Raw genomic sequence first — 23938 nt, 5'->3', positions numbered from 1 at the left:
TTGTAAGCAAAGATATTTTCTAATGAATTATTATTTGGCATTGTTTTGCAACGCCTTCTTTACACTTCAGCATTTTAAATGTTAGGCTGTCATTTCCCCTTTAGGTGTTTATTTCCATTGCTGGAGCGTTTCAGGCTTTTTAATTTGGCTGCTCTTGTCAAAGAACCAAATGTAAGATTGGAAACTTTCACTGAATTAAATGAGCGAGTGAGCCATGTTAAGCAAGGCAATATGCAAAATCTGTGCCAAAAAGGACTCTGTGAAACAGGGCAATAAATGGAATATTAAATCTCGTCTAACAACCTCTTAACCACGCGTTTGAAGTGTAACTCTGCAGGTTTATCCCTACCAGCACCACTACACCTTTCATATTCCAGCTTGTTCTCTCAGTTCTGTGAGATACATGTTCTAAAATATTGTTTTAAGCTCCCTAAAGGATACAGTTCTCGTCTCCTCCTCTGTTCTTGGGCGGTCCCGGCATGTTGAGCAGAACCAGGTGAGCGCCCTGCGACTTGTTCACCACCATCTCGTTCATCTTGACGGCTGTGTGCATCCGACGGACATTTGACTGGTTCCTAGTTTGACAAGAAGGTCACAGGGAGAAGGTACAGCACTGAAGTAATCATCACTAACCAGACTTCACCAAACCTAAGCCTAAATGTTATTAGTAATCAAACTAAGAGCAGTGATGCTATAACAAGAAGAGAAGAATTCTAATATTATACTCATTTTTCAATTAAACCATTTCTCCATGAATATCAAGAGATTTTAAAATAGATAGACCAAGAATCTCCAAGAATACAGAGGGCCTTTTACAAACAGTAGTCATAGAAAATACATGACGTTTTCCTCTTCTTTAAATGAATAAAGCTTCTATTAACTGTAAAGCCACTTAGATCTGTTGTTAACTCGCTTATAGAAGGGGAAAGCTACATTGTAAGCTGCTTATAAATTAAAGCATAATTATAACATTTCCAGAGAAAACTCCTTAACCAGTATTACACATAACAAACCACAAGGTCAAGCTCAAAAACACACACATGAAACAAGCAAGGCACGGTTTAGAAGCTGAATTCACAATGAAGAGGCAGCATTTTAAGAAGAGACGAGACGAGCATTATAACAGCGTGAGATTCAACAATATGTCACTTATTATCGGGTAGTGTATCATAGTCGACTGAACAAACTAATTCTAGGACTCTAATTAACATTACTGTGATTTATAACAAATGTCAAACGTAGCCTCGTCTTTAAATGTTGCCTCTTCATAATGTTAGATAGACACAAAAACAGTAAAGCAAGACATCCACTGCCAAAAGCCAAATGACATGACGGTGAAACAAAATGTTGCTTTCCATTCTACTCGATAAGAAAATCAGTTATGTTTCATATCAAATCCAAATAAGTATTTTCTGTTGATAATCACTCATACGGGGAATGGAAAGCACATTTTTTGCATGCACTAAACATTGTCATACATTTTCATCCGCTTTTAACCGACAGAGACCAACATGCTCTTTGATGCTGACAAAGGAAATCCATGCACATTAGGGCACACACACAAAATCATGCAAACGCACATACACACACACACACACACGCACACACACACGAGCTGGAGGACACTGAACAAAGCGCTACAGACAACACAGCAGCAGAACACAAATACAGCCAAGAGCAAAGTGAATGCAACTTACAGACTCTCCCACTCTCTAGAAGGAGGAAAATGGGACAGAACAACAGAAACAAGCTTAGATGCTTTCTACATCAGCTCGCCAGCCCAATCCACCACACTGCATGCTTCAAACTGTCCCAAACGGCTCGTCCTGACACCCAAAGGTGCGCAACACAAAACCCAGGAGAGAAAAAAAGGAGCCGTTTGATGTGAGAGGCGTTTGTCAGAAAAGAAGCCTCCATTTCTTCTTGTCCTGTGAGAGTGACTTCAATGACAATCTTTATGAGCCAATTCATTAGGACTGGAACACCTTACAGACTAATAGTATGGACAGTATTGGATGATGAAGAGTTAGTCTTAACAGCAAAATGGTGTGCGTGTGGTCTGCGTGGTCTGGCCATGCACTAAGACCGAAAGGCCTGGAAGTGTACACACATGCGCGCACACACCAAATGCAGCCTGAATGCACACACCATGCAGATAGTTGTCCCATTTCACCCTGTCAACCTCAATACAGCTACTTCTACTTCATCTAAACATGCTGTCCTCCTGCACTGAGGCTCTGGCACCATCCTGAAGTATTTATCAGTACTGTATGTGCTGTTGTTGACTCTTAATATCCTTTGTGTAGACTATCTTGAAAACGTGTGAAAAGCTATTCAAAATGGTGCAAACGTCTCTCACTAAGTGCATGCAAACAACATCACGTTTTGTACAACCACCATAACAGTATTTTTCTTTAATTCAGGAATAGATTTTGAAATGGGATTCCTGTATTTTTAACCTGAGCCCTATTTTTCTTGTACATAGTTTGGGGCCTAAAGGACTATTAAGTACAAAAGAATTTGGAATGAAATATTTAGATTGCTTCTGTCGGCAGATAAAAACACAGGGAAACATCAGTAACATTAGCTTTTGATGGCAAATGCACCCCAAAGTGCTTGTTTTTTTTGCCACTGACTGCTTAAAGTTTGTTACTTGTGGAGTCAAACGTTTGACAGAAAGAATCATTACAGTTAGAGAACATTTGGATAAGGGAAGTTTAAAACAAGCTTTAAAACAAAACAAGAAACAAGCTCATTTTGAAGCGTCCAGACTCCACTGACAAATAAAAATACTTTCATTTCACAAAACATGGAAGTTGTTGGTCTACTCCTGCCTCTTCCAGTCAGTAATTTTGTTTTCTTGTGTGATTTTGGTGTGTTAGATGGTTAACTATGATCCAACACAACACAATAACACAAACAAAACAAGTCAGGTGAAGACCAGCAGACCCTGTGTTCTGTGAGGAAAAATGACTGATTTTGCAACCTAGGCTGGTGGCTTTTAAGAGAGCTGTGTTGCTTGCAGCTGATGAATTAAGACATTAAGAAATAATCTATTTCTGTAGCAATTCTATCTGTAACTTTGACGGACACTCAGAATAGCAATACGAGCCTTCCACAGGCAAAATCTAGCACGTATAGGAGCCACACTTGTATCTGGTGCATGTGTCTTACAGATTACACAGCTGCCATTACAGGCTGTCTCAAGGCTGCAGGCTGAAGCAATCTACTGGAGCAATCACTAAGTTGTTTGTACACATTACACACTTGGACACTAACATACTGTATAATGTGATATTTCAAGATATAGAAAGAGCACCAATAAGGTTTTTTTATAATCAGAATTGGGTGTGCGGTCTGCTTTTAGGGTAGTATTTAGATGAATGTGTACCGGTACTTACGGCTTCATGTTAAACAGGTCGCGCACAGCCACATTGGCGTTCATCTCACGGTTACGGTTACGCTCTGTGAAGAGCTTGTCCTTGGTCCAGGTCATGTGAACCCGCTCAGGCCCAGTGTCGGCCTTGTCGTTTATGGCAGCGTGAGATGCAGTGTTTCTGTCATGGATGAGCTGAGCCTGTAAAGAATAGAAACAAAAAAGAAAGATGAAACACAAAAAAACTGAATTCAATTATCGACTTTAAATAGGAAAGGCTGGTGTAAAAAACAGAAACCATGTTGGTGGAGTCCAAAATGGTAAAAGAAAAAAATAAGAGTCTGGAGAGAGGAAGGGAATGATAAAGTAAGGAGTGATAAAGAGGAAAATAAATGGTGCTTCTCCACTGAGAAAATCATGATGTACAAACAAACAAGGAGCATTGACAACTTTTCTTTTACTAGTTGATAGAAGTTGTACAAACAAAGCTAGAGAGTAAGAGGGATAATATACCTTTAAAGGTCACATATTATGCTAAATAGACTTTAGACTTTCAGAAAATGTTTGCTCAAACAGGCTGTTTATTTGTTTGCACTATTGTCTAATTTAGTCTTTGCTTATTTTGTATCTATTGTTGTTATTTAATGTTAAATGTTTGTACATAGAGAGCACAGTTCACCAAAGCCAATTTCCCTGTGTGCAAGCATACCAGGCCAATAAAGCTGATTCTGAGATCTCCCCTTTATGACATCACAAAGGGCAGTAACCCCTCCCCCAGGTGGGCGACACTCCCACATCTAGGTGTTTGTTCTGCCCATTGAGTCTGCCTTCTCACTGTAAACAATAGGGCATGGTGCAAGAAAGCCCGAGCCAGATCTGCAGAGGGGGCCTGGTCAGACACAGCTCATTTGCATTTAAAGCTACAGACACAGAAACAGCCTGTTCTGAGCAGAAAATAGAGGGGTTTATAGGCATGATCAAAAAGAGGATCAGAGAGGATTTTTATCAAGAAACTTCACAGACATGTTTTGGGGAGCTCTGAGACTTATTTAGACTGGTTGAAAAGGAGAATAATATGTGACCTTTAAACTATATCGACATCACACATGGGTAACAATATAAATGTCGAAAATACTAAAGATCCCAGCAATGGTTGAAATACAACATTTATCGATGACTAAAGAGTACAGTGCAGTAAAAATGAAAACAAACCAGACTGGGAAGATTTGGTGTGAAGACAGGAATGTTACATATACACTGAATATGAAAAGATGCTTTCCAAAGATTATTAAACATGCTTGAAATATGTTACTTATAAGCCCGACTGTATGCCTATGATGCAAGTAGTGCAGGGACTATAAAGCACATCAGAGCAAAATCAAAATAAAGCATTGTTATATACATATAATCTGATTTGATAACATTTGACAGCACATATGTTCACTTCTGTTCCTGTGTCTTCACTACAGAGAACAATGTCAATAGCCATATAACAAGAGAGAATAACAAAAGGATAACAATGCATTATGAGTTTATTACTGTCTCATGATGAAGACAAGGATTGTGGCCTCTGGATTTATTAGCTCATGCTCATACATGATAAAGAGATAATGCACCTTCATAAAACAACATGCTGACTATTTCATTTATTGAGGGCTTCTTTTAATTCTGAATATCCATTTCGACCCGGGAGGCATGTTGTTTTCAATGAATGAACACGGACTACAGGTAGGAATGGCAGGAGGGTCGGAAAGGTCAACATGAAAATGATTTTGGTCCGGCTAAAACAAATGTAGAGAGTACAGTACTGTCAAGTCTGAATGTTGAATAGAAACATGTGAATACTCTTATAGCAGCCCGGTAAAGCAGTAAATGAATGGCACATGTCAAGACTTTGTGGCTATATCAATCAAATGAGTTCAACCTCTGTACAGTGGCTGGAGTTTATACAGTCTCGATGTTCCATGTGGAATAACCATTGACAGTGTATTAAGGGGAAAACCCAATGTTAGCATGCTAGCATTAGCATTCAGCTCAAAAAACAAAGCTTAGTGACTTGTATCCTGCAGCGCAGGCAAAGCTGAAAAAATTGTTAAAAGCCTTTAAAGTTGTTAATTCTGAGGATGCTAACAAACAGACACTATTTTCAAGTTTCTGAGACAATACCGTTTGCTCTTTACATTATTTCGGGGGAGGTTGGGGTGGAGGCGGGATCATGGAAGTAATGGGAAGTCGGGCAGCAGTTCCAGGGAGCATCTGGCTGGTATTCACAAAGCAGCTCTTTAAGACTGTTAGTAGCGCTATTGTAAGGCTGGTCTGGATTTGTGGTTAACTTTTCAGATGCAGGAGATGGATGCTATTAGAGACAATGAATAAGCTTCTCTCTCTGGGGAAGTTATTAGCATGAAATATTTCCTAGAATGTCGAATGACTCCTCTCTTTCCTCACAAAGCTACAATAACTGTCTTGTCCTCCAGTGGTGATTGTGATTTCACACTGCTGCAGTCTATGGAGATCAATTTGTTTTGGCTTGCTGGGGATTTTCTAGAGCAGCTCTGGTTCAGATGTAACATGCACAGCACTGAGCTTTAAAACAACACTACATGAACATGGTAAATAAGCCATGATCTGAGGGTATGGTCAAGCCGTCTGATATACATTTAAAAAACCAGAATGATTTATCTAGAATTCAAGATCTCGTCTACTATACCACACTGACTGTTGTCCAAGGTCTTCATGTCACATTGTTTGGGATATTAGCTTTACTAAAGCATCTTAAAAGGGTTGTTTCATTAAATTCATCTCTTTGCAGAGAATATTTGTAACATCAAACCAGTGCCGATATGCACAAGAGTAAATCATTACAGCAAATCACACCATTTTCTACATTGTAACGGTTTCCTTTAAGAACCTTGTGAGATAAACAGATAAGATCATCTGTATTTATTTCTTTTAAACGAATAGGAAACAACTTGATCTTTTCCTAAACGATCTTAAACTCAAATATTCTTGATCGCCTCTCCTACTCGCAGGGAATAAAATCACCTCTTACTGCAAACATCTGGTAAATCTGCAGTTAAGTCACATTTTCTGAGTCCAGATTTTTTAACCACAATGATATTAAAAGTCACTAAAACTGCAGCCAAAGATCCAGCTTTGTGAAGACGGGCCCGTGAGTCTAACATTAAGGGAAAGTGGTTTGACACATTTGGCTACCTCGTCCTCCTGAGTGTCCTCCATCTGTGAGGACTGCCGGCTGAGGTCGGTGCTCTGGGTAGCGTCCTGGTTCTTCCTCCGGATCGAGCTACGTGATTCGTCAGTGATACTCTGAATCTGAGCGGTGTTGATGGCGAAGAGAAGCGGTGGCAGATGAACAAGGAAAGGGGCCAATCGTCATTTACCTTAGCGTTAGGCCAAGTTTGACTAAATTTCAATTTTTATTTATTTTGGAAACAAGCTAAAAAACTCGTTTTAAATTCTGTATAGATGGACTTGTGTGTTTTTAAAAATACGTTGATGTACAGTTACAGGATGCAAAATGTAAAGACTTTTCAGAAACATAAAAGCTTTCTTTTTGAGGGTGATATCATGCTAATCGCATTAGTATCATATCTAAGACATAGTATAAGAATACTGCATTCTCTTTGATTGATTAAGAATGCATCTACAGAGACAGAATGACTGTTGGAGCAGTGTTGTGTTCACACAGACGTCATGCACATTACCTCTCTCTCTCTTTCAGTTCTGGAAAGTTGCATCTGTTTTAGCATCTGAGACCTCTGCTCCATTACCAGCGTCTTCTCATAGGTGAAGGCTGAGATGTCATTATCATGCTGCACAAAGGAAGACAGAGCATTGGTACAGTTTACGACAACAGGGTACTTACTTATTAAAAACCGCAGCCAATCCCTAAGCTCTCCAATTTGCTGAGCTGCTATCTTCACTGCTTGTTGTTGTTTTTAACTTGGTAAACATTAGCTATATTATCAGCCCAACTTCAAAAGAGTGTTGCTTTTCTACCATTACAGGATGTAATGCATCAAAGAAAGCCTTACCATCTCCACTACTTCCACTTCTGCATCCAGTCGCAGGTGGTAAAGGAACATCTGGAGATCTTTCTTCATCTGGATGCTGTTGTCATCCATCTGAGCCACAGTGAAGATACGCATCTTACACTTCCTCCACACCTGGAGAAGGTGAGAGCAAAGTTATTATTGAAGGAGATACAGTTTATGGAAACACATGTAAGTCCATCTGTAAGGGTTAAAAGAAGGCTGGATTAATGATTGAAAGCAGGACAAGGATACGGTAACATCATCACATAGAGGGAAATTTCCAGAGAGGATAGATAACACTAACCTTGTGCTGTCGCAGCAAGAAGGGCAGCAGCATCAACATGCCTCCATCGTGAACCACCCACCACACGTCGATGGTGCCCTCGCCCAAGCGGTCCTGGTTGGTGGGGAAACTGTCCACATTCTTCGCCACGAGCAAGGCATGATGGGCAGCTGTGGTCTCCCGCACCGTCTCTGAAGGGACAAAGGAAACCGATTGTTTGAGACGACTAATGGGCCGACTAATCAGAAAATATTGTATATTGTATTGTATTGTACAAACAAGTTGTTGCCATGTCATAGAAAAGATGGACAACAGTTGTGCTAATATTCATTCATTCTTATACATTTAATAAATGTTTATACACTCATGTTTATTTCATACATCCCTCACTCTGTACCTATAAAGTTCTTCCATGACTGCGGGTCATTGGACTGCCTCCAGGTCCCGGGCCAGGCCATGAGGACTGTGTTGTGTTTCATGCCTCCCAGCCCTGCAGACTGGATGAGGTGTGAGAAGCCGTCTCGGAGGTTTGAAGATACCACAACATGGCAGAAACCTTTTGTTCTCTCTGCTGACATAGCAGACTTGATGTTCTGGATGGAGAAATAAAAGAAAAGGAATGGAAGATATATAAATGATAAAGCAGTGTTTATTTAGAGAAAAATATATTTTTACTAAAGAGCAAGGACTCCCTTCTTAGTTCCTATAATACTGATCCTAACCCCTCCCTCAAAATCACATTCAGCACTCTCATTAGTATCCACTCAGGACAAGTCCTTATGGTGGCTCTAAACAGTGCCCATGAATACCTCAGTCTGTGTAATCTGGAATTTATTTTCTGCACATGATTGATTTAGCAGAAAAAGTAATCCTATGATTGAAAAGCTTTTGAGGACAGAGTCAAATCAGGTTGGAAGAACAATGTCTTGCTTAATTTCACCACTAGATGGCAGAGTTCTCCTTAATGCATAGCATGCCTGTAATTGTTGGCATGAAGAGACAAGTCAAATCACTCAGTTAACACTTGCTATTGTGCTTTAAAAATGTATTTAAATTACAATACATAAGATAGTATAGACCAATGATACTTTATACAGTAACTGTGACAATAAAATCCAGCTTTTTATGGACATAAGCTGTTTGAAAAGTGCTGAGTTTTCTAATACAGCAACAGATATGACAAAATAGTAAGACTTGCATTTCTAGTTTTTTTTTTTTTGGCCTGTCCTTGAAGGTGAATGTACGTATTTTTACTTTACCTGCTCAGCTTTCTTGGCCTCGGCATCTTTGGTGAGGTAAGTTCCTTCTAAAACATTTCCCACGATTGTCAGGCCTTTCCCTGCCTTCAGCTGAGTGGTCAACGACAGCAGACGAGGGTGTTTGACTCCCTGATCCGAGTCCACGTTCAGGAGCACCAACACCTGAGGCCTGGGTACATCATGAGAAAAAAAACATATTAGGGACAATGTCAGACTGAACTTCTTTGCAACGCTGTGAGGGATACAAGAGGTTGATTCATCTTTCAAGATGAAGAACAGCAACAGATATTTTGGTTTTAAAAAAAAATGTTAAAAGACAGAAGACAGAAGCGCATTCAACATAATCATTCAGGGCAAACGTGACTGATCAAAGTAACAGTAACAGTAAAAGCCCCAAAATGAAAAACCTGGGAGCACTGATAGCCTAGCAGTTATGTTATGTTGAAACTTGTTTAGATTTCGGAAAGGCAGTTTTGCAAGGTCAACCAGAGCATGCCTCTGAACAGAATCGACCTTTTCTGTCAGATTAGTTAGAGGACCAAGAGATTAATCAAAGGTCTATTCTTATCTGTCTTTCGTCCACTCAAAACAGTGACAGGTGCTGCATGCCAACTGTAACCACATCTGTATGAAGCACTCTCTCTCTCTCTCTCTCTCTCTCTCTCTCACACACACACACACACACACACACAAACATTTAACTCTAACTATATTCTGTGCTGTACCTCCAGTTCTTTGTGTGCGGTGGAGCCTCCTCGAGACGTATAAGGGCAAAGCGTGCTGCATTGAGGGACAGGCCACGGATGCCATCTCCCCACTCCTTCTCTGCCCTGAAATCAACAAGTGAGTGACATTGAAATTTTTAACACAAAGCAAACCCACTGCTAGTGCATGGGTAACTTACTGTTTTAGTTTACACGCTAACGTGGTGTGTGTTTTTTCAAAGGACTTTTTGGCCATTATGCTGATTCAGTCTAATAACTTTGGGTCTGTTGGAACATTTGCAATTTAAGAATATAAAGAGAAAACAATATTTAAGTACAAGAACCCTTTTTCAGTGCATGCCAGCATTATAATCTGAGAGCCTCTCACTCCTTACTGGCTATGCATAATGTGTTACTTTAACAATGAAGTGGATAAACCTAAAATGCATACTTGGTAATCCTAAACATTAATGGGGTTTCCTTAATCCTTAATTAAAGTTTGATTTTTTATTGTTTCTAAACAGCAGCTCTGATATGACATTCCTATGCAGTTTGCATTTAAAGCTTTTACATTTGGTAACACAATGTATCATAAACAAGTATTTTTGTTTCAGTTTCCGCCCCGTCACTGTTTTCCAGCCCAAGGAACAGAAGGACAGCATTCAAAGATTTTCTTACCCTCTGTATTCAATGTACTTGTAGATGCAGCTTGCAATGACCATGGCCACAATCGCATAATACCAGGAGCAAATGAACATGAGAGAAAGACATAAACTCATTCCCAGAAAGGAGAGAGCCCTGTGGGAGAAAAAATAGAATTTACCACATAATGCATACCTCTCTATTTACAGTACAGAGCAACAGTTTAAGGTTTTTCTGCAAATTCATACAAACAGTCTAACTGGAAACCTGGTCAAAGAGAACAGCTGAGAGGCTTAGAAGTCAAATAAAATCATGAAATCCACTGCTAACAATAGGTCCGTCCTCTTTTGTCCTCGGCTTTTGTCATGGTAGTAATCTCAGTAAAGGTCATCATCACACCAAACAAACTGAGCAGGTGTGTGTGGGGTTGTTGAGAGCTTTTGTTCTTGTGATTCTTTGCATTATTAACAAGGGAGGCCGCCATCATCTAATCGGTGGGGTCTTTGAAAGTTAAAACAAGCCAGACTGTTTGTTGAACTGCAAAGTTTAAAGCCCTCAGTCGGACCTCTGAGACATTCCAAATCTGCTTCTTTGGGAGGTAAGTAAAGTGGTTGTGCTACAGATAGACAATAAAGTAACAAGCTTGAATAATTTGTAACCAACCAGTGATAGTATTTAAAGCGTGGTCTCCAGTTAGGCGTCCGCAGCAGGGTCTGAAGAGCACAGGCCAGGTTGACAAACAAGTAGCACATGAGGAAAAACCTGTGCAGGCAAGACAACAAGCAAAAAATGAGGAAAGAAATACAGCTTTCAGATCATCTAAATCTCCACTTTATGAAGCACTGTAAGCAGCTTTAAGAAGGGAAATACTTGAGGGATTAAAGACTTCATCTGTTGATCTGATTTCATGGAAAGACAGCTTGCAACAATGCTATGAAAACAGATACTGACATGGAGAGAATAGGCGCCACAGCGTCCAGGGAGGCGATGAGGATGCCGATCTCGCAGATCCCAGCAGTGAGCAGCAGAGCCCAGGTGGGTTCTCCGTTAGCTTTCCCATGACCAAACACCTAGCAAACATAGTAACACGTGAAGATAGAAGGCCAGCAAATGATTGAGAGGACAGCTTTGACTGTGTTTTAGACTATAGATGTCAAACCTGTAAGAAAGGGACAATGCCATCTCGTGCAATGGCCTGCAGCAGTCGAGGGGCGCCAGTCAAACTCTGCAGCCCAGCCCCGCAGCAGGAGAAGAACGAGCCAATTACAATAACCCATGGTGAGGGCCATGACAGAGTGCCTATAACAAGGTTCCCTTTCACAGAGTCACCAAATCTGCAACACAAAAACAATCACATAAATTCTCATAGGATTAGACAGTACTTCCCATGACTCATAAAGATAGATAAAAAGGTGTCTGAGAGGGCACAGTGGTCCATTCACATCACATGATTGCAAGACATTTGGGTCACAGTTATGAGGGCACATAGTGATTAGATTCATCTGCCCTTAAGAGATGAGAATTCAACAGATAGGAGAGGGAATGTGACCTAACTACTGTATATTCATCGCAATGTCTTTTATAGAGACTCCTTTAAAAGCAAGTCCATTAGTCCATTTAGCAAATGTAAAACAACATGTGCTCTGTGCTAAACTCTTACTTGTCTCGAAGAAGAACTCCCTCAATGCAAGCACCAAAAAGCACCACACAGGTGACGTCTGCAAAGCACTGTTAAGGAAAGTAAAGGGAATTGATACAAAAGTAAAATCTCTTCCTTTTCATGTTGCAGAAAACCTTTTGTAAACTGCGCACAATAACAACAAACTACTTGTAGGGAGCAGCTTTGTTGTGTTGGGCTCTTTAGCAGGATTTAGTTCTTGTTCCAACTGCACCAACAATCAAACTTTTTGAAAGCGTCAACTCCTGTTACTAAGAAGATCTGATATCAGTGTCCCAAAAAGTGAAAGGATACAGATGAAGGAGGTCGTAGCAATAGCCAGAATGGTTCCGATGGGGATGGACTTCTGGGCATCCCGCAAGTCCCCTGAGCGGTTTGAACCAGCCATAATACCTGAGTGGAAAGAATCAAAAACAATGAAAGTTATAAAACAAATACATTCTTCATGACTGTGTGCGTTGCCTTTTTCTGATTATCTCACCAGTGACTGATGGGAAGTAGATGCCGACCAGCAGTGTGAAGAAGGTGGCGATGTCATTGACTACATAGGGCATGTAGATGTCCTGGGAAGTGTCACCTACTGGATCAGAGTCCAGCTTATTAGATTCCACCTTCATACCTATTGGGCCATACTCTGACCACATATTGTCTACAAGACAGAGACGCAGAAAAAGAGAAATTAGGCTACAAACAACAAAGGCCATGCACCAAATAAAAAAAAACAATTTGAAGAGCTTTATGTACAGTAATTATCAAACAGAAAACAAATGGGACTAGTTTTACAGAAGCCTGAGGTAACACGTGACGTAAAAAAAAACGTGGACGTAGCAGCCGTAGCAACACGACATTATAATGACAATATTTTACTTTCCATCAATGCTATGTGTAGTCCAATGGAATGACAACATCCACAAAAGAGCGGAGAACAACAAACTGAAGAACAGAAAACAGAGGTATGGAGATCGTAGTGATCGCGTGCAGACACTTTATGCACCGTGCGGCAGTCACTGGATATTATTGAAATTCCATTATTTTGCATTTAAAGGGTAAAACTTGTTAGGCTTTTATTTAAAACATTTGTACTGCCTTGTGCCGTACTTTTCTCCCTCATTTAGTCAAACACCCATACAAAGAAAACAGTGATATACTGGTTTGCAGTGGAAGTGGGGGGTGGAAGAAGAATGAATGGTTTGTACTGAAAAAGCATGGGTAGTTCAAGACAGATCACAGCACAGTTTCCACCAGTAAGAGCAGTCAGATGGAACCCTGAATAGAAACAAGGCAGAACCAATTTGAATCTGAAAGGGTGGAAAAATATCTACATTTATTTTTTAAAGATTTTTTTAGGGAATGATATGCGGGGAAAGGAGCCACAGGTCGAGTCATGCACGAGCCCACACTCAAAACATGAGCTGAGGTCCGCTTCTAGACCAATGGCGCTTGTGCATGTAAGTGAGGGGCGTGGCTTTTGAGGGAGCATAGATGGGAGGGGGTGGGTGCAGACGGGGCACTGAGGGAATTCTACTTTTAAAATCATACTAGTTTTGAAAAATTACCAACCCTGCCTTTAAATGAAATCGTTTATAATTATTCCTTGTATTGCACTTGAATGATGAATTATGAAGAATGATGGTTAAGTGGGTATTAGTGAGTGAGCCAGAGACTAAAAGGGTTTTAATTGAAAAAGTTCAAAGTATTATTAAGAAAATATACCAGGGAGCTTGTTTATATTGAAGTACATTTGCAGACTGCTGCTTAAAGAGTTGCAGACTGCTCCAACCTGAGATGACTCTGCTCTTCAGTCCAGGGATGCCCTGCATCAAGGTCAAGTTGTTGTTGTCAAAGTAGTCGTTGCAGGTGGCGTTGAGCTCAGGTCCTTTACAGAACAGCTGCCACAGCTTAGTAGTGACAGTCAAATTGTCTATGACTTCTGTCTTCAGACAACTGTCAAAGTTGTGATTCTGCAGAGTGCGATTCCCCAACATGCAAACACTGTGTGCAGGAAGAGAGGATGAGAATGAGTCCTTTTAAAAGACATGCTTTACTATATAAAAAGAAGAAAACTTATGCATATAGAAATGGCAACAGTACGTATCATCATATGAATCAATTAATCATGGGAGGCTTTTGTGTAGGAGACTCACGGAAAGTCTGGCGGCTCAAAGATGGTTTTGATGACACCAGCGTAGATGGAGAGGATGGAGAGAATGACACAGGCCAGGAAGACTAGAGCCAGCTTGTTGACATATTTCACTCCTACAAAGACGACTATGGACATCAGTGCTAGGCAGCATGTGCCATAAACACGCATGTTATTAAGCAGTGCCTCCACCTCATCCTCCTTTTTCTCAGCCACAAAGATGGCTGCTTTAGGCACAATGTATGTCTGCACGGGGGGAGAAGGGTCAGAAGGAAAATACAGAAACACAGAATATCAGGGTTTATTATTCACTTGTTATATTTCAAGTTATATCCATGCTCCTTGAAATATGACACAAGGTAGGGGATGGATAATATCTGAATAAAGCCATGTTATATATGTGGTGGGCACATAGTGTTCACTCACCAGCAGAATCTCTATCGTACCCAGGATGTACATGGAGCCAGCAAAGGTTGTTCCAAGGTAAAAGCAAAGGCCTACAGCTCCACCAAACTCAGGGCCCAGAGATCTTGAAATCATATAATAGGAGCCTCCAGCTGGGAGAAAAGGGAGGCAGAGAGGGAACGAGTTTAACAAGGTAAAGGAAAACTATCTCCTCTTAAGTCAGCTTTATTTTTTAATACGAATATAAAAGTTGAGCTTGCAGATTTTCTAATTGCAGCGTTGAACAAACAAAATATGGTTGCCAAGGTTTTTGTCTGAAATATATGCCTGAAATTCTCAGTTAGTCCGCCATAAATTACCATAAAATCAACAAACAAGGGGAGAAAAGCAAGATTATATTTCGATACAAAAATCGAATTTTACTCAGAAAGTTATCCAATTTCAATCTTGGAATCAATTATCTGTTGACTAATGACAATTTAGACAGTACGGGGCCAGTACGTTTGTGCCTCTGGTTTACCGAGGAGATGCCAGAATAACTAATATCAGGTCTCCCAACAACAGACAACTTGAGCTTTGAGAGTAAAGTTGAAATGGAGAGACAACATCTAAGACCAGATTATTTTATGAACGCTTATTCAGATATCGGTGAAACACAAAACTTCACTGTCAACAGAAACTAGGACAACTCTAACACCATCTATTGTGTCCCTCACCTTAAGGTTGTGCATTCAAATTCAGATATCTACTTTCAAGATTAATCAAATAGCATTTCACACCAGTTGCAGCACGTACCCATGAGCCTATGATTTCCCATAACATTATTTTTAGGGCCCGACTGATATGGGATTTTTGGGGCAGATAGCGATATTAGGGAGAGAAAAAAATCCAATACTGATATATCGGCTGATATCTTCTCCTTGATCTGAAATCTTTACAGACAGATATAACACAAACATTTATTGCATTGATCCTTCAAACGGCGCTATAATAAACTTATGAAAAAGATATATAATGAAGACAAAATTATTTTACTGTTGAACAAAAGCCTTTATTGGCCAGAATAACAACAGCACACTGAATTATGAATATAAATATAAATAAATGATAAACTTAAATTGAATAAATCTATTTATATAAAATTAGCCGACACCAATAGTCGATATTATCGGCCGACCGATTAATCGCCAGGCTTTAATTATTTCATCCCCATAACAAAACAAAAAGATGCTAGGACAGAGCTGGAGTCTTTTAATAACAATACATCCCTAATTAAAGTGTGTATATGTCTCAGTACAAAAATGACTTACCTGGCACGACACCATTAGTAGCAATCGCACTCATGGATATAGCTGTCAGCATGGTCTATAGAGAAAAGACATGAGGAACAACAACATCAGAATAAAACTCACATTTCAGAACCTGACACAGTTAATATCCAATCAGTTATATATACATCTCCTTGACCTTTTATGCAACCTAACATTATTAGTCTCTAGGAAATTTCAAGATTTTCTAAATAATAGAACTTAAAGCACTTAATCCAGCATGTAGCCTGTTAAATCGCTTCTTAACAGCTAATGCTCTGAATCTTGTGGATTGGTAATGGATACGAGCTTTTCTGTGAAATCAGTCATTGTGGCGGAGGATATTTACATCAGCTGTTACCTAATAGTGCCTCCGGATGAGGGAGAGGACACAGCAGAGAGAAGGGCAGAGGGACAAGATAAGAGGAACAAAGAACATCGGAGAAAAGAGGGAAAGTTAAAATTTAGAGACAAAGGGAATGAAGAAAGGAAGTGTGAAGGTGGGAGAAAACAGGACCAGGATAAGAGGATGAGCAGGGAGGGGGGGGGGGCAGGGGCTAGGTACAAGGACACGACTAAGATAAACCTCATGCTCTTTGCTGGGTGTCCGGTTTAAAGTGGCAGACGAGCTGGAGTAAAGCCAATTAGCTGACAGTTTTCCTTCAGCTTCCACTGAAACCCTAAATAGCTGTGAACTTGCATGTCTTGACCACAGATGAACACAACAGGCGGCAAGAACTCCCTGTAGAAACCTACTTCCTCAAAGTTAACTGAATTTGTTGCTCTGATTCATTCCTGTGGCGTGTGTAACAGTTTTTGAAGTTATATTTCAGCTGCAAACAGAGCGGCATGGAGCTCCTAGATATTAATATGAAAATGTAATTCAAAGTTATAAGTAGGCTATTCATAATTTGACATCTAAAGAAAAAACACAACTAAAAGGCTCTGGTGCCTTTTCAGTCTCTATTGAAGGATGAAAGCTTACACCAGTAAAAAGTAATTATTTACTTTAATGACAATATGGCAAACCATACAGAACACATTAAGTGTTTGTTGGTGTCTCTCCCTCCTCCCCTCTCCAATCAATAAGTGTACAGCCTGGTTCAAAATGAATATGTTTGGAATAGCAAGTCTGTACTGGTACACGCTGTATATAGCATCAAATGTCTGTTTTCTTCTTTAAAGCATGACAGCAGGAAAGAAGCATGGAAATATGAGAATAAGTACAACAGGAGTGAATCAAAACTGTTCCAAATGTACATCCAACACATTATTTTGAGGTTATTTTTAGACTTTTCTGGTGTCATCTCTGGAGCAAACTAAACATGACCTATAAACTGTTGGCTGATGTGGAACCTGCAGTGCAAAGTCAGATCTGGTCTAAGCAGTGAAAAATGAACATTAATCTGTTTGGCTAAGCTTGGCTCTCTTATTATGTAACAGCGATGACGCAGTGGACGGTTAACGCAGCAAGATGCACTTAAACTAGATTGTAATATATGAAATGGAGTCCCCATTTTTGTGGGCACGCCGTCATGTCATCTATAATCTTATAACCTATAATAAGAACGTCAGACAGAATGTACAGGTTTTTATTCATTTTGATTTAAAATACAACATGTTGCAATTAATAAAAATATAAATACAATTCTGAGATCTAAATATTCTCATAGTTACAAGAGAATGGGAATAACAAGGAGGAGTGTTGACTTTGAAGAGTGTGGAGTTGTCAATCCTCGCCATACTGTTAATGTAACATGGTAGTGAACACGTTGACCATATTAAAACATTAGCACATTTCATTATGAGTCGGTACTCAAGGTTTTTTTTGGTACTTTCCCTGATTGAACTGGATTAATCCATTGTCTGTGGTGGGATAGTTAAATATAGCCGTTGTGTGGGTGTGTAGGTCGCGACGTTTCTGACACTTTGCAGATGGAAGGGGATTAGACATCAAGCTGCTTGGTACTATTAGAAGCTAGGAGTGTATGCGAAATGGAGAGCCACATCGGCTAAATATAGGTGGGATCAGTGGTCACTTAATGAACCTGCTAGTCATTACTGCTGTCAATCAAACATTCTCAAGTCTGCTTTTAAAAGTTGAGGCAGCGTCTGCCGCAGAAGTCAATATAACACTCCAGCACATGGAAACATCTACTCTCTCATGTGATTATGTTTTCATGATGCATTAAGAGGCTGGATGTGTACATTTAGTCACTCTTACATCATTTGCACGACGTAAATGCTTTGATGGCTTAACTCTGAAAGTCATTAAAAGGAAAGATATGTCAATAGTGAGAGCGTCTCCTTTTAGTTTTCACTCATCTTTCATTAATCTACGTTTCAACACTGAACAATGAAGTGGAGAGATGTTACAGCTGTACAACTTAACCGTTGAAACGGTCCTCCAGTGCCTACACAAGTATTGATGCTTCCTGTGATGTAATCTCTTGGGAGTATTTTTGCATGCCTCTCATCTCTAGAATCAACACAACCTCGGCTACATGGTTATGTAAGCAAAGAACACATAGCAATTGATTGAAGGATTTAAATTGTGTAATAAATAGAAAAAACAAAAGCAGAAACAATTCTGAATGCAGCAGCATGATACAATATTTATAAACACGTCATGACTTCTTGAAAGTCTGCTCCTTATATCCTGTTTTGGAGATGTGCCTTTATTAATGAGCAGAGTGCAAAGGAATCTTATAGTTGTAAATGCCACGAAAAAAAAAAAACTTTGCCTTCATTGATGTTGTTTATGGAGCAAAGAATCCCCTACCCAGTAGCACAGCCCATTTGAAATGACACCAAAGACGATATGATGCCATACAGGTTTTAGTCTCTGCTGCAAAAAGAACAAAGATCCCAGCTATTTTGATTCAAACAAAACGTATTCCGTCATGAGTTCATTTTATATGACGATCCCTTCACTTCCATTGTAAATGCTAAGATGAATGAGGCACGACAACTAAAAAGAAGCAACATGTTAAAAATGAGGTTCCAGTACTCACACAAGAGCAGCACAGGCAGACAATAGCCAGAGACTCCAGGATGCCGGCAGTGCCAACTATCCAGGTAAGACGCAGGAACAGGATGACCCCCAAAATATTCTGGAGGCAGGGGAGGTAAACACCCATGAAGGTTCCCATCTGAGGGCTCTGCAGAGAGGAAGTGAGATGGGAGAGGCTTATCAGATAGGAAATAATGCAGTATTAGCAACAAAACAAAGCCCAGAGCAAACAAGACAGAAGTGTATAAAAAAGGAAATAGAGTTGGAATAAGAGGCATTGACAGGAAAAGAGAGAGGAGTGTATACAAATGAATTCACCTTAAAACGTATAAACTAATCCCACACTGTAATTGGAAAACAAATCTGCGACATGTTTGCAGTTTGTGCTCCATGTTTTGTTCTTGTAAATTTCGCTGACTTTGTCTGCGATTAAAACATAATCCATTTACTGTAAGGAACAAAAACAGCATATACACCTCTAATCTATCCATGAACAAAGAAAAGCATTTATTGCTTCCATCCAAAAGATTGCAATCCTTGCAGAAAAATGCAGTATCATTAACAGCACTTCAGAAGGCAGAGGCAATATTTTGACAAAACGCACAAACTACTGAGTATATCACCTCTGATAAACAAGCTACCTTTGTCCACACCTATCCCAGACGTACAGCACCACTCTCACTGATTCAGACAGAAAGGGGCAGCATTGATGTCATCTTTACATCCTTACAGAGGTTACAGAAGTATCTATCTGTTGCATGACAGCACGAGTGCAACTTTTATATCTTATTTTCTAAAGAACCAAATGAGGAAAAAGAGATAATGAAGAGGAGAAAAAGAGCAACACTCAGGCATGAGCTGATTTATAAGAAGGAGACAGTAGCTGATGGATTGTCAGGGTTGCTGGCCTTAATACATTTATATAATGGACTTTAACCACTGCTCTCTGGTTTAACCCATGGGTTCAAAAGGTCACCAAGGCCAACACGGAAACAGCATCCTAATGCATGTATGCTTAGTAGAGGAATCTGAAATCAAGTAAAAACCCATTCAAATGGATAATACTTCTTAATAAATATCTGTCTCCTCTGGGACAAAGGGATGTTAGTGAACTAAATGATATATGTATGACATGTTCTGTGACATGTTTTTTACTTAGGATTTATTCTGTCCATTTTGTTATTGTCCAATGACAATAACAAGCCTAATAACATACATCAGAAATGTTGAATAAAGAGGCCATGAACCAAGCCTTTCAAAACTGATAAAAGAAAGTGAAATAAATAATCAATAAATTAAAAAAAAAACCTGTTCTCTATATGAAATATTGACTTAAAAAATAGTTTTTGACCTTGTCCACAGATGATTTTTTAAAAGCATAATTTCTACTTAAAAATGGACTTTGAATGGTCCTATTACTTACAAGAACAAAAACTAAACAAACTAAAACTCATTATGTTCCCAAAGAAACAGATTCACTACAGAAGGCACAGTACAGTTCAGGGAAAGATGTGAAGAAAAATATAACCAACGAGTTAAAAATGAAACGTAAAATTTGAATCTTACTAGTCCTGAAATACCTTCAAAAGGTAAACATTAAAGTAAAGCCAGCTAAACTTTAGCATACTTCCCTAAAAGATTTCAGTGAAACACAGAAGAGCAGAGCTTCATCGGTCAGAGACCTGTTATGTAGCCAAAGGTCAAAGGGTTTAAAACAACAACTGTTCAACTGTAGTGTACCAAACTGTACTGCAATGACACAACTCCACCTTAATCACACAGTTTTAGAGCAGGCTCTCTGCTGTACCTTAACAGCTTTCTTCTTGGGCCCTTCATCATCATCAGCCTCTTCGTGCTCCTGGGCCCCCTGGGTGAGGTTGGTGTAGTTGGCCAGTTTGTTGAGGAGAGATGACACCATTGGGTTGCTGTCCATCTCCTCCTGCGATTGAAAATGATTTTATTTCAACATGGTGACAAAGAACAGGATCAAAAAAGAGTATTATGTTAAACTGTTCGGTTGGTTTGAACTCCATGTTTTTTGATTTAGCAATAACTGCATAATAATAAAAAGCTGCAGCCATAGCAGCAACAGCTATTATAGAGAAAGGATTTACTCCAGTTATGGTTCCAGTTAAATTCAAAACCCAAATCTCCATAACAATTTAACAACGATCACTAGTATCTGTAATACAATACACTGTAAACACATTGGGTAAGATGGTGATTCTCAATATAAACCATTAGATTCTTAATTATTTTAGATATGTCCCCAAATTACAGCAGACTCTTGCCTTTGACTTCTATTCAAAATAAACATTAAACTGTGATGAGTCACAATTCAAAAACAACCCAATAAAAGTTTGAATAGCTCTCTTAAGTTTACACTTTCAAATGACTAAACTCTGTCAAAGTTAAAGATTGATTACTTTGATTTGACTTAACCTCCAATCTGAAATTATATTTCCACTACTCTTAACACATTTTAACATATTTAATTGTAGATATTTGATATCTGTAAATATATAATATTCCTAAGTTATAGTAATTTCTACTGATAAAGAGAGAAGAAAAAAAACTTGATTTGTAGTAACATTAAAGATATATGTGAACCAGTTTTGACTTCTAAAAAATCTGAAAAATATTTGTAATATAATAATTTGGATCATAATGTCTTTTTTAGGGGGCACAGGATAGCCTAGCGGTTATGCTGCCCACCCCATGTACAGGGGCTATTGCCTCCTGCAGTGGCCATTGGTTCAAATCCAACCTCAGCCCTTTGCTTCACATCATCCCCCTCTCTCTTCGTCCAATCTTATTCAGTAGAAAATGGCCATATACACACACACACACATATACACACATATATATGTATATATATATATATATATATATTTTTTACTTCTGAAAACTAAATGGCTACTGATCACGGCTGTTGATCAGAAGCTAAAAATACTTCATAGTATTATAATGTGTCTTTTGAAAATCTTTACAGCTCATTTGTTAGACTATTAAAAGATCAGATGAAGTTTGTCAAAGTATTTTTCTGTTTTTATATTCATAAAAAAAAAACAAAGTCTCCCAGTTAGTTTAAAAATGAACAGTGCAATATGTAACTGTTCAAAGCCTCTCAGAATTGCCTGGCTGGGTCGGCTTCACATAGAGTCAGTAAAACTGAAGTCACAGAGTCTAATTGATCCTGAAGAACGACCAGAGACCACAGAGCCACAAGGTCTGCCAATTGAAAGAGCAAAGCGCCTGGCAGAGGTTCAGCAGAATGGACTTCTAGGAATGAGGCAGCTTTAATGGCAAATAAAACTCTTTGATTGACACATTGTTGAGCTCAGACAAGTATTCATTTAGTTCCTATCTATTTCATTTCTGCCACAGTTAACCCTGAAAATAAAGCTCACTATGCATTAATGAAAGGCTTGAGCTCTATCGGCTGAGTGTATTTCAAAATAAGAGGAACAGTTATGTTTACATAAAGAGTGTAGTCATATTTCTCTAGTAGCTACCCCTCATTTTACTGAAAGAATTTGCCAGATTAAATCACAGCTGCCCCGCTTCCTGTCTATAAGAGCTATGTCAAGATTATAAAAGAACTGGTTGGTTACCTCAAAAAGGGCCATGTTGGTGCCATCGTAGCTGTTGCCTTTGTCATTGTCTGTGTTGTTGATAAAGGGACTGTTCTCCTTTGGGACGCCATCACCTGCAGAAACACAGCACAGTGTTAGTCTTTACAACAGACGCACTGTAGGTTTAAAACAGCAAAATATCTGTGGGGGCTGGTTAGGAAACACCTACCACTGTTTCAATATCAGCCATATGTTCAAAAACCTTTTACCTTTTCTCTCTACAGCTCTATTGTTTAATATCAAAACGTTTTTTTGCATCAGATTTGTATTTCAACATTGTAGCTGCAGAGCGTCACGTTTAGCCTTACAATCATGAACCATGTTTCTTTGACGACTAAATTCAAATTCCTATTGTGCTATTTAGCCTGACAGTGTGGACAAAAAGGTTGGGACAATATTTTTCCAATCCCTGGTCAAATCAAGCATCAATAAAAACACTCAAAAAGAAATGTTAACAAATGGATTAGGCTTTATTAAGCCATAAGAAAATATGATCTGTATTCATTTCTGTATTGTGAGTTGTACAGATTTACACGATAGATGTACAACATCTCCTCTTTGTTTGTTACCAACATATTTTGGCACAAAAAAATATGCATTGAAATTTTGACTGTAAAACATCAAAAACATTCATTATAATGAATTCCTTTGAGAGTAGTTGACAAGCCATTATCACAGTGTGAGAGTTAACAGTAGAGTTTTGATGGCGTCGAAGGACACAGCCCGGTCCCAAAGCCACTTTGGAGACTGTGCCCACAACCAAGGGCACCATTGGTTTCAGATTGACACATGATTAATTATTAAAACACGACTGGGACCTCTGATAACATGCATCAATGATTCAAATGTAAACTTTAGCATCTACAAACTGGGTTGAATGATAAAGGATAAGATCAAGATTTTTTATCTTTCAGTAAGTAAGAGAAATAGAGCCGCACAATCTTCTAAAAATAAAAGAACACTTTGATTAGCAAACCATAGCTCCCGTGCTTGGCTGCCAAATCTTCCATCTTTTAATGTGAATGTGCAGAAACCTTGATGAGACATGATAAAGGTTTTTTTGTTTTGTGCTTTGAATATGTAAGTTTGGGTTGCCCTTTATGCTAACACAGTTCCAGTCAGATCTGACAGTGACTTATAAACATAAACTGTCAGCTGAACTTCACACTCACACACAGTACAGAGGACAGAGTGTCCACTTTTCCAACCACAGCCGAGGTCGCAGCGTTATTCTACATCCCATTCAGAAACCGAGCCGTCTTCAGAGACAGCATTCTGTCACCAAACTGTGAACCGCGTTGTGTTTTTGCTGCTGAGGCGGCAAACATGCACAAAAATGCACCGAGCAAATGTTTGCACTGAGACAGTTTAATGTGTGGACAAACAATGAGGCTCCCCTTTTCTCCATTATGTCAATGATTTAAAAAAACATCTACTGGTT

The 23938-nt window shown here is 39.2% G+C and overlaps 1 protein-coding gene across 7 annotated transcripts in view; it reads right to left on the bottom strand.

Annotated features, from left to right (window-relative positions):
* The window catches only part of slc12a7b (solute carrier family 12 member 7b), a 61512-nt gene that overhangs the window by 3097 nt on the left and 34477 nt on the right, over nt 1-23938 (bottom strand). For 3 of the 7 annotated variants that reach the window (XM_020638568.3, XM_065948744.1, XM_065948747.1), the window contains exons 2-25: nt 22477-22571; nt 20670-20801; nt 18864-19010; nt 15853-15907; nt 14564-14694; nt 14142-14383; nt 13778-13989; nt 12479-12646; nt 12292-12390; nt 11980-12037; nt 11479-11653; nt 11271-11389; nt 10983-11081; nt 10356-10475; nt 9699-9803; nt 8974-9142; nt 8112-8307; nt 7736-7905; nt 7432-7563; nt 7102-7209; nt 6593-6709; nt 3402-3577; nt 1698-1712; nt 442-575 (exon numbers count right to left, since the gene is read on the bottom strand). In XM_020638568.3, coding sequence (XP_020494224.2) covers nt 442-575; nt 1698-1712; nt 3402-3577; nt 6593-6709; nt 7102-7209; nt 7432-7563; nt 7736-7905; nt 8112-8307; nt 8974-9142; nt 9699-9803; nt 10356-10475; nt 10983-11081; nt 11271-11389; nt 11479-11653; nt 11980-12037; nt 12292-12390; nt 12479-12646; nt 13778-13989; nt 14142-14383; nt 14564-14694; nt 15853-15907; nt 18864-19010; nt 20670-20801; nt 22477-22571 — 3174 coding nt within the window. The remainder of the gene's footprint in view (nt 1-441; nt 576-1697; nt 1713-3401; nt 3578-6592; nt 6710-7101; nt 7210-7431; nt 7564-7735; nt 7906-8111; nt 8308-8973; nt 9143-9698; nt 9804-10355; nt 10476-10982; nt 11082-11270; nt 11390-11478; nt 11654-11979; nt 12038-12291; nt 12391-12478; nt 12647-13777; nt 13990-14141; nt 14384-14563; nt 14695-15852; nt 15908-18863; nt 19011-20669; nt 20802-22476; nt 22572-23938) is intronic. The other 4 variants (XM_065948745.1, XM_065948749.1, XM_065948743.1 and 1 more) reach the window with 3 other exon arrangements.

This window comes from Labrus bergylta, chromosome 20 (genome assembly GCF_963930695.1).
Source record: "Labrus bergylta chromosome 20, fLabBer1.1, whole genome shotgun sequence".
Taxonomy (NCBI): domain Eukaryota; kingdom Metazoa; phylum Chordata; class Actinopteri; order Labriformes; family Labridae; genus Labrus; species Labrus bergylta.
The sequence above is the reverse complement of the archived record's forward strand: the minus strand, read 5'-3'. Positions and strand labels throughout refer to the sequence as shown.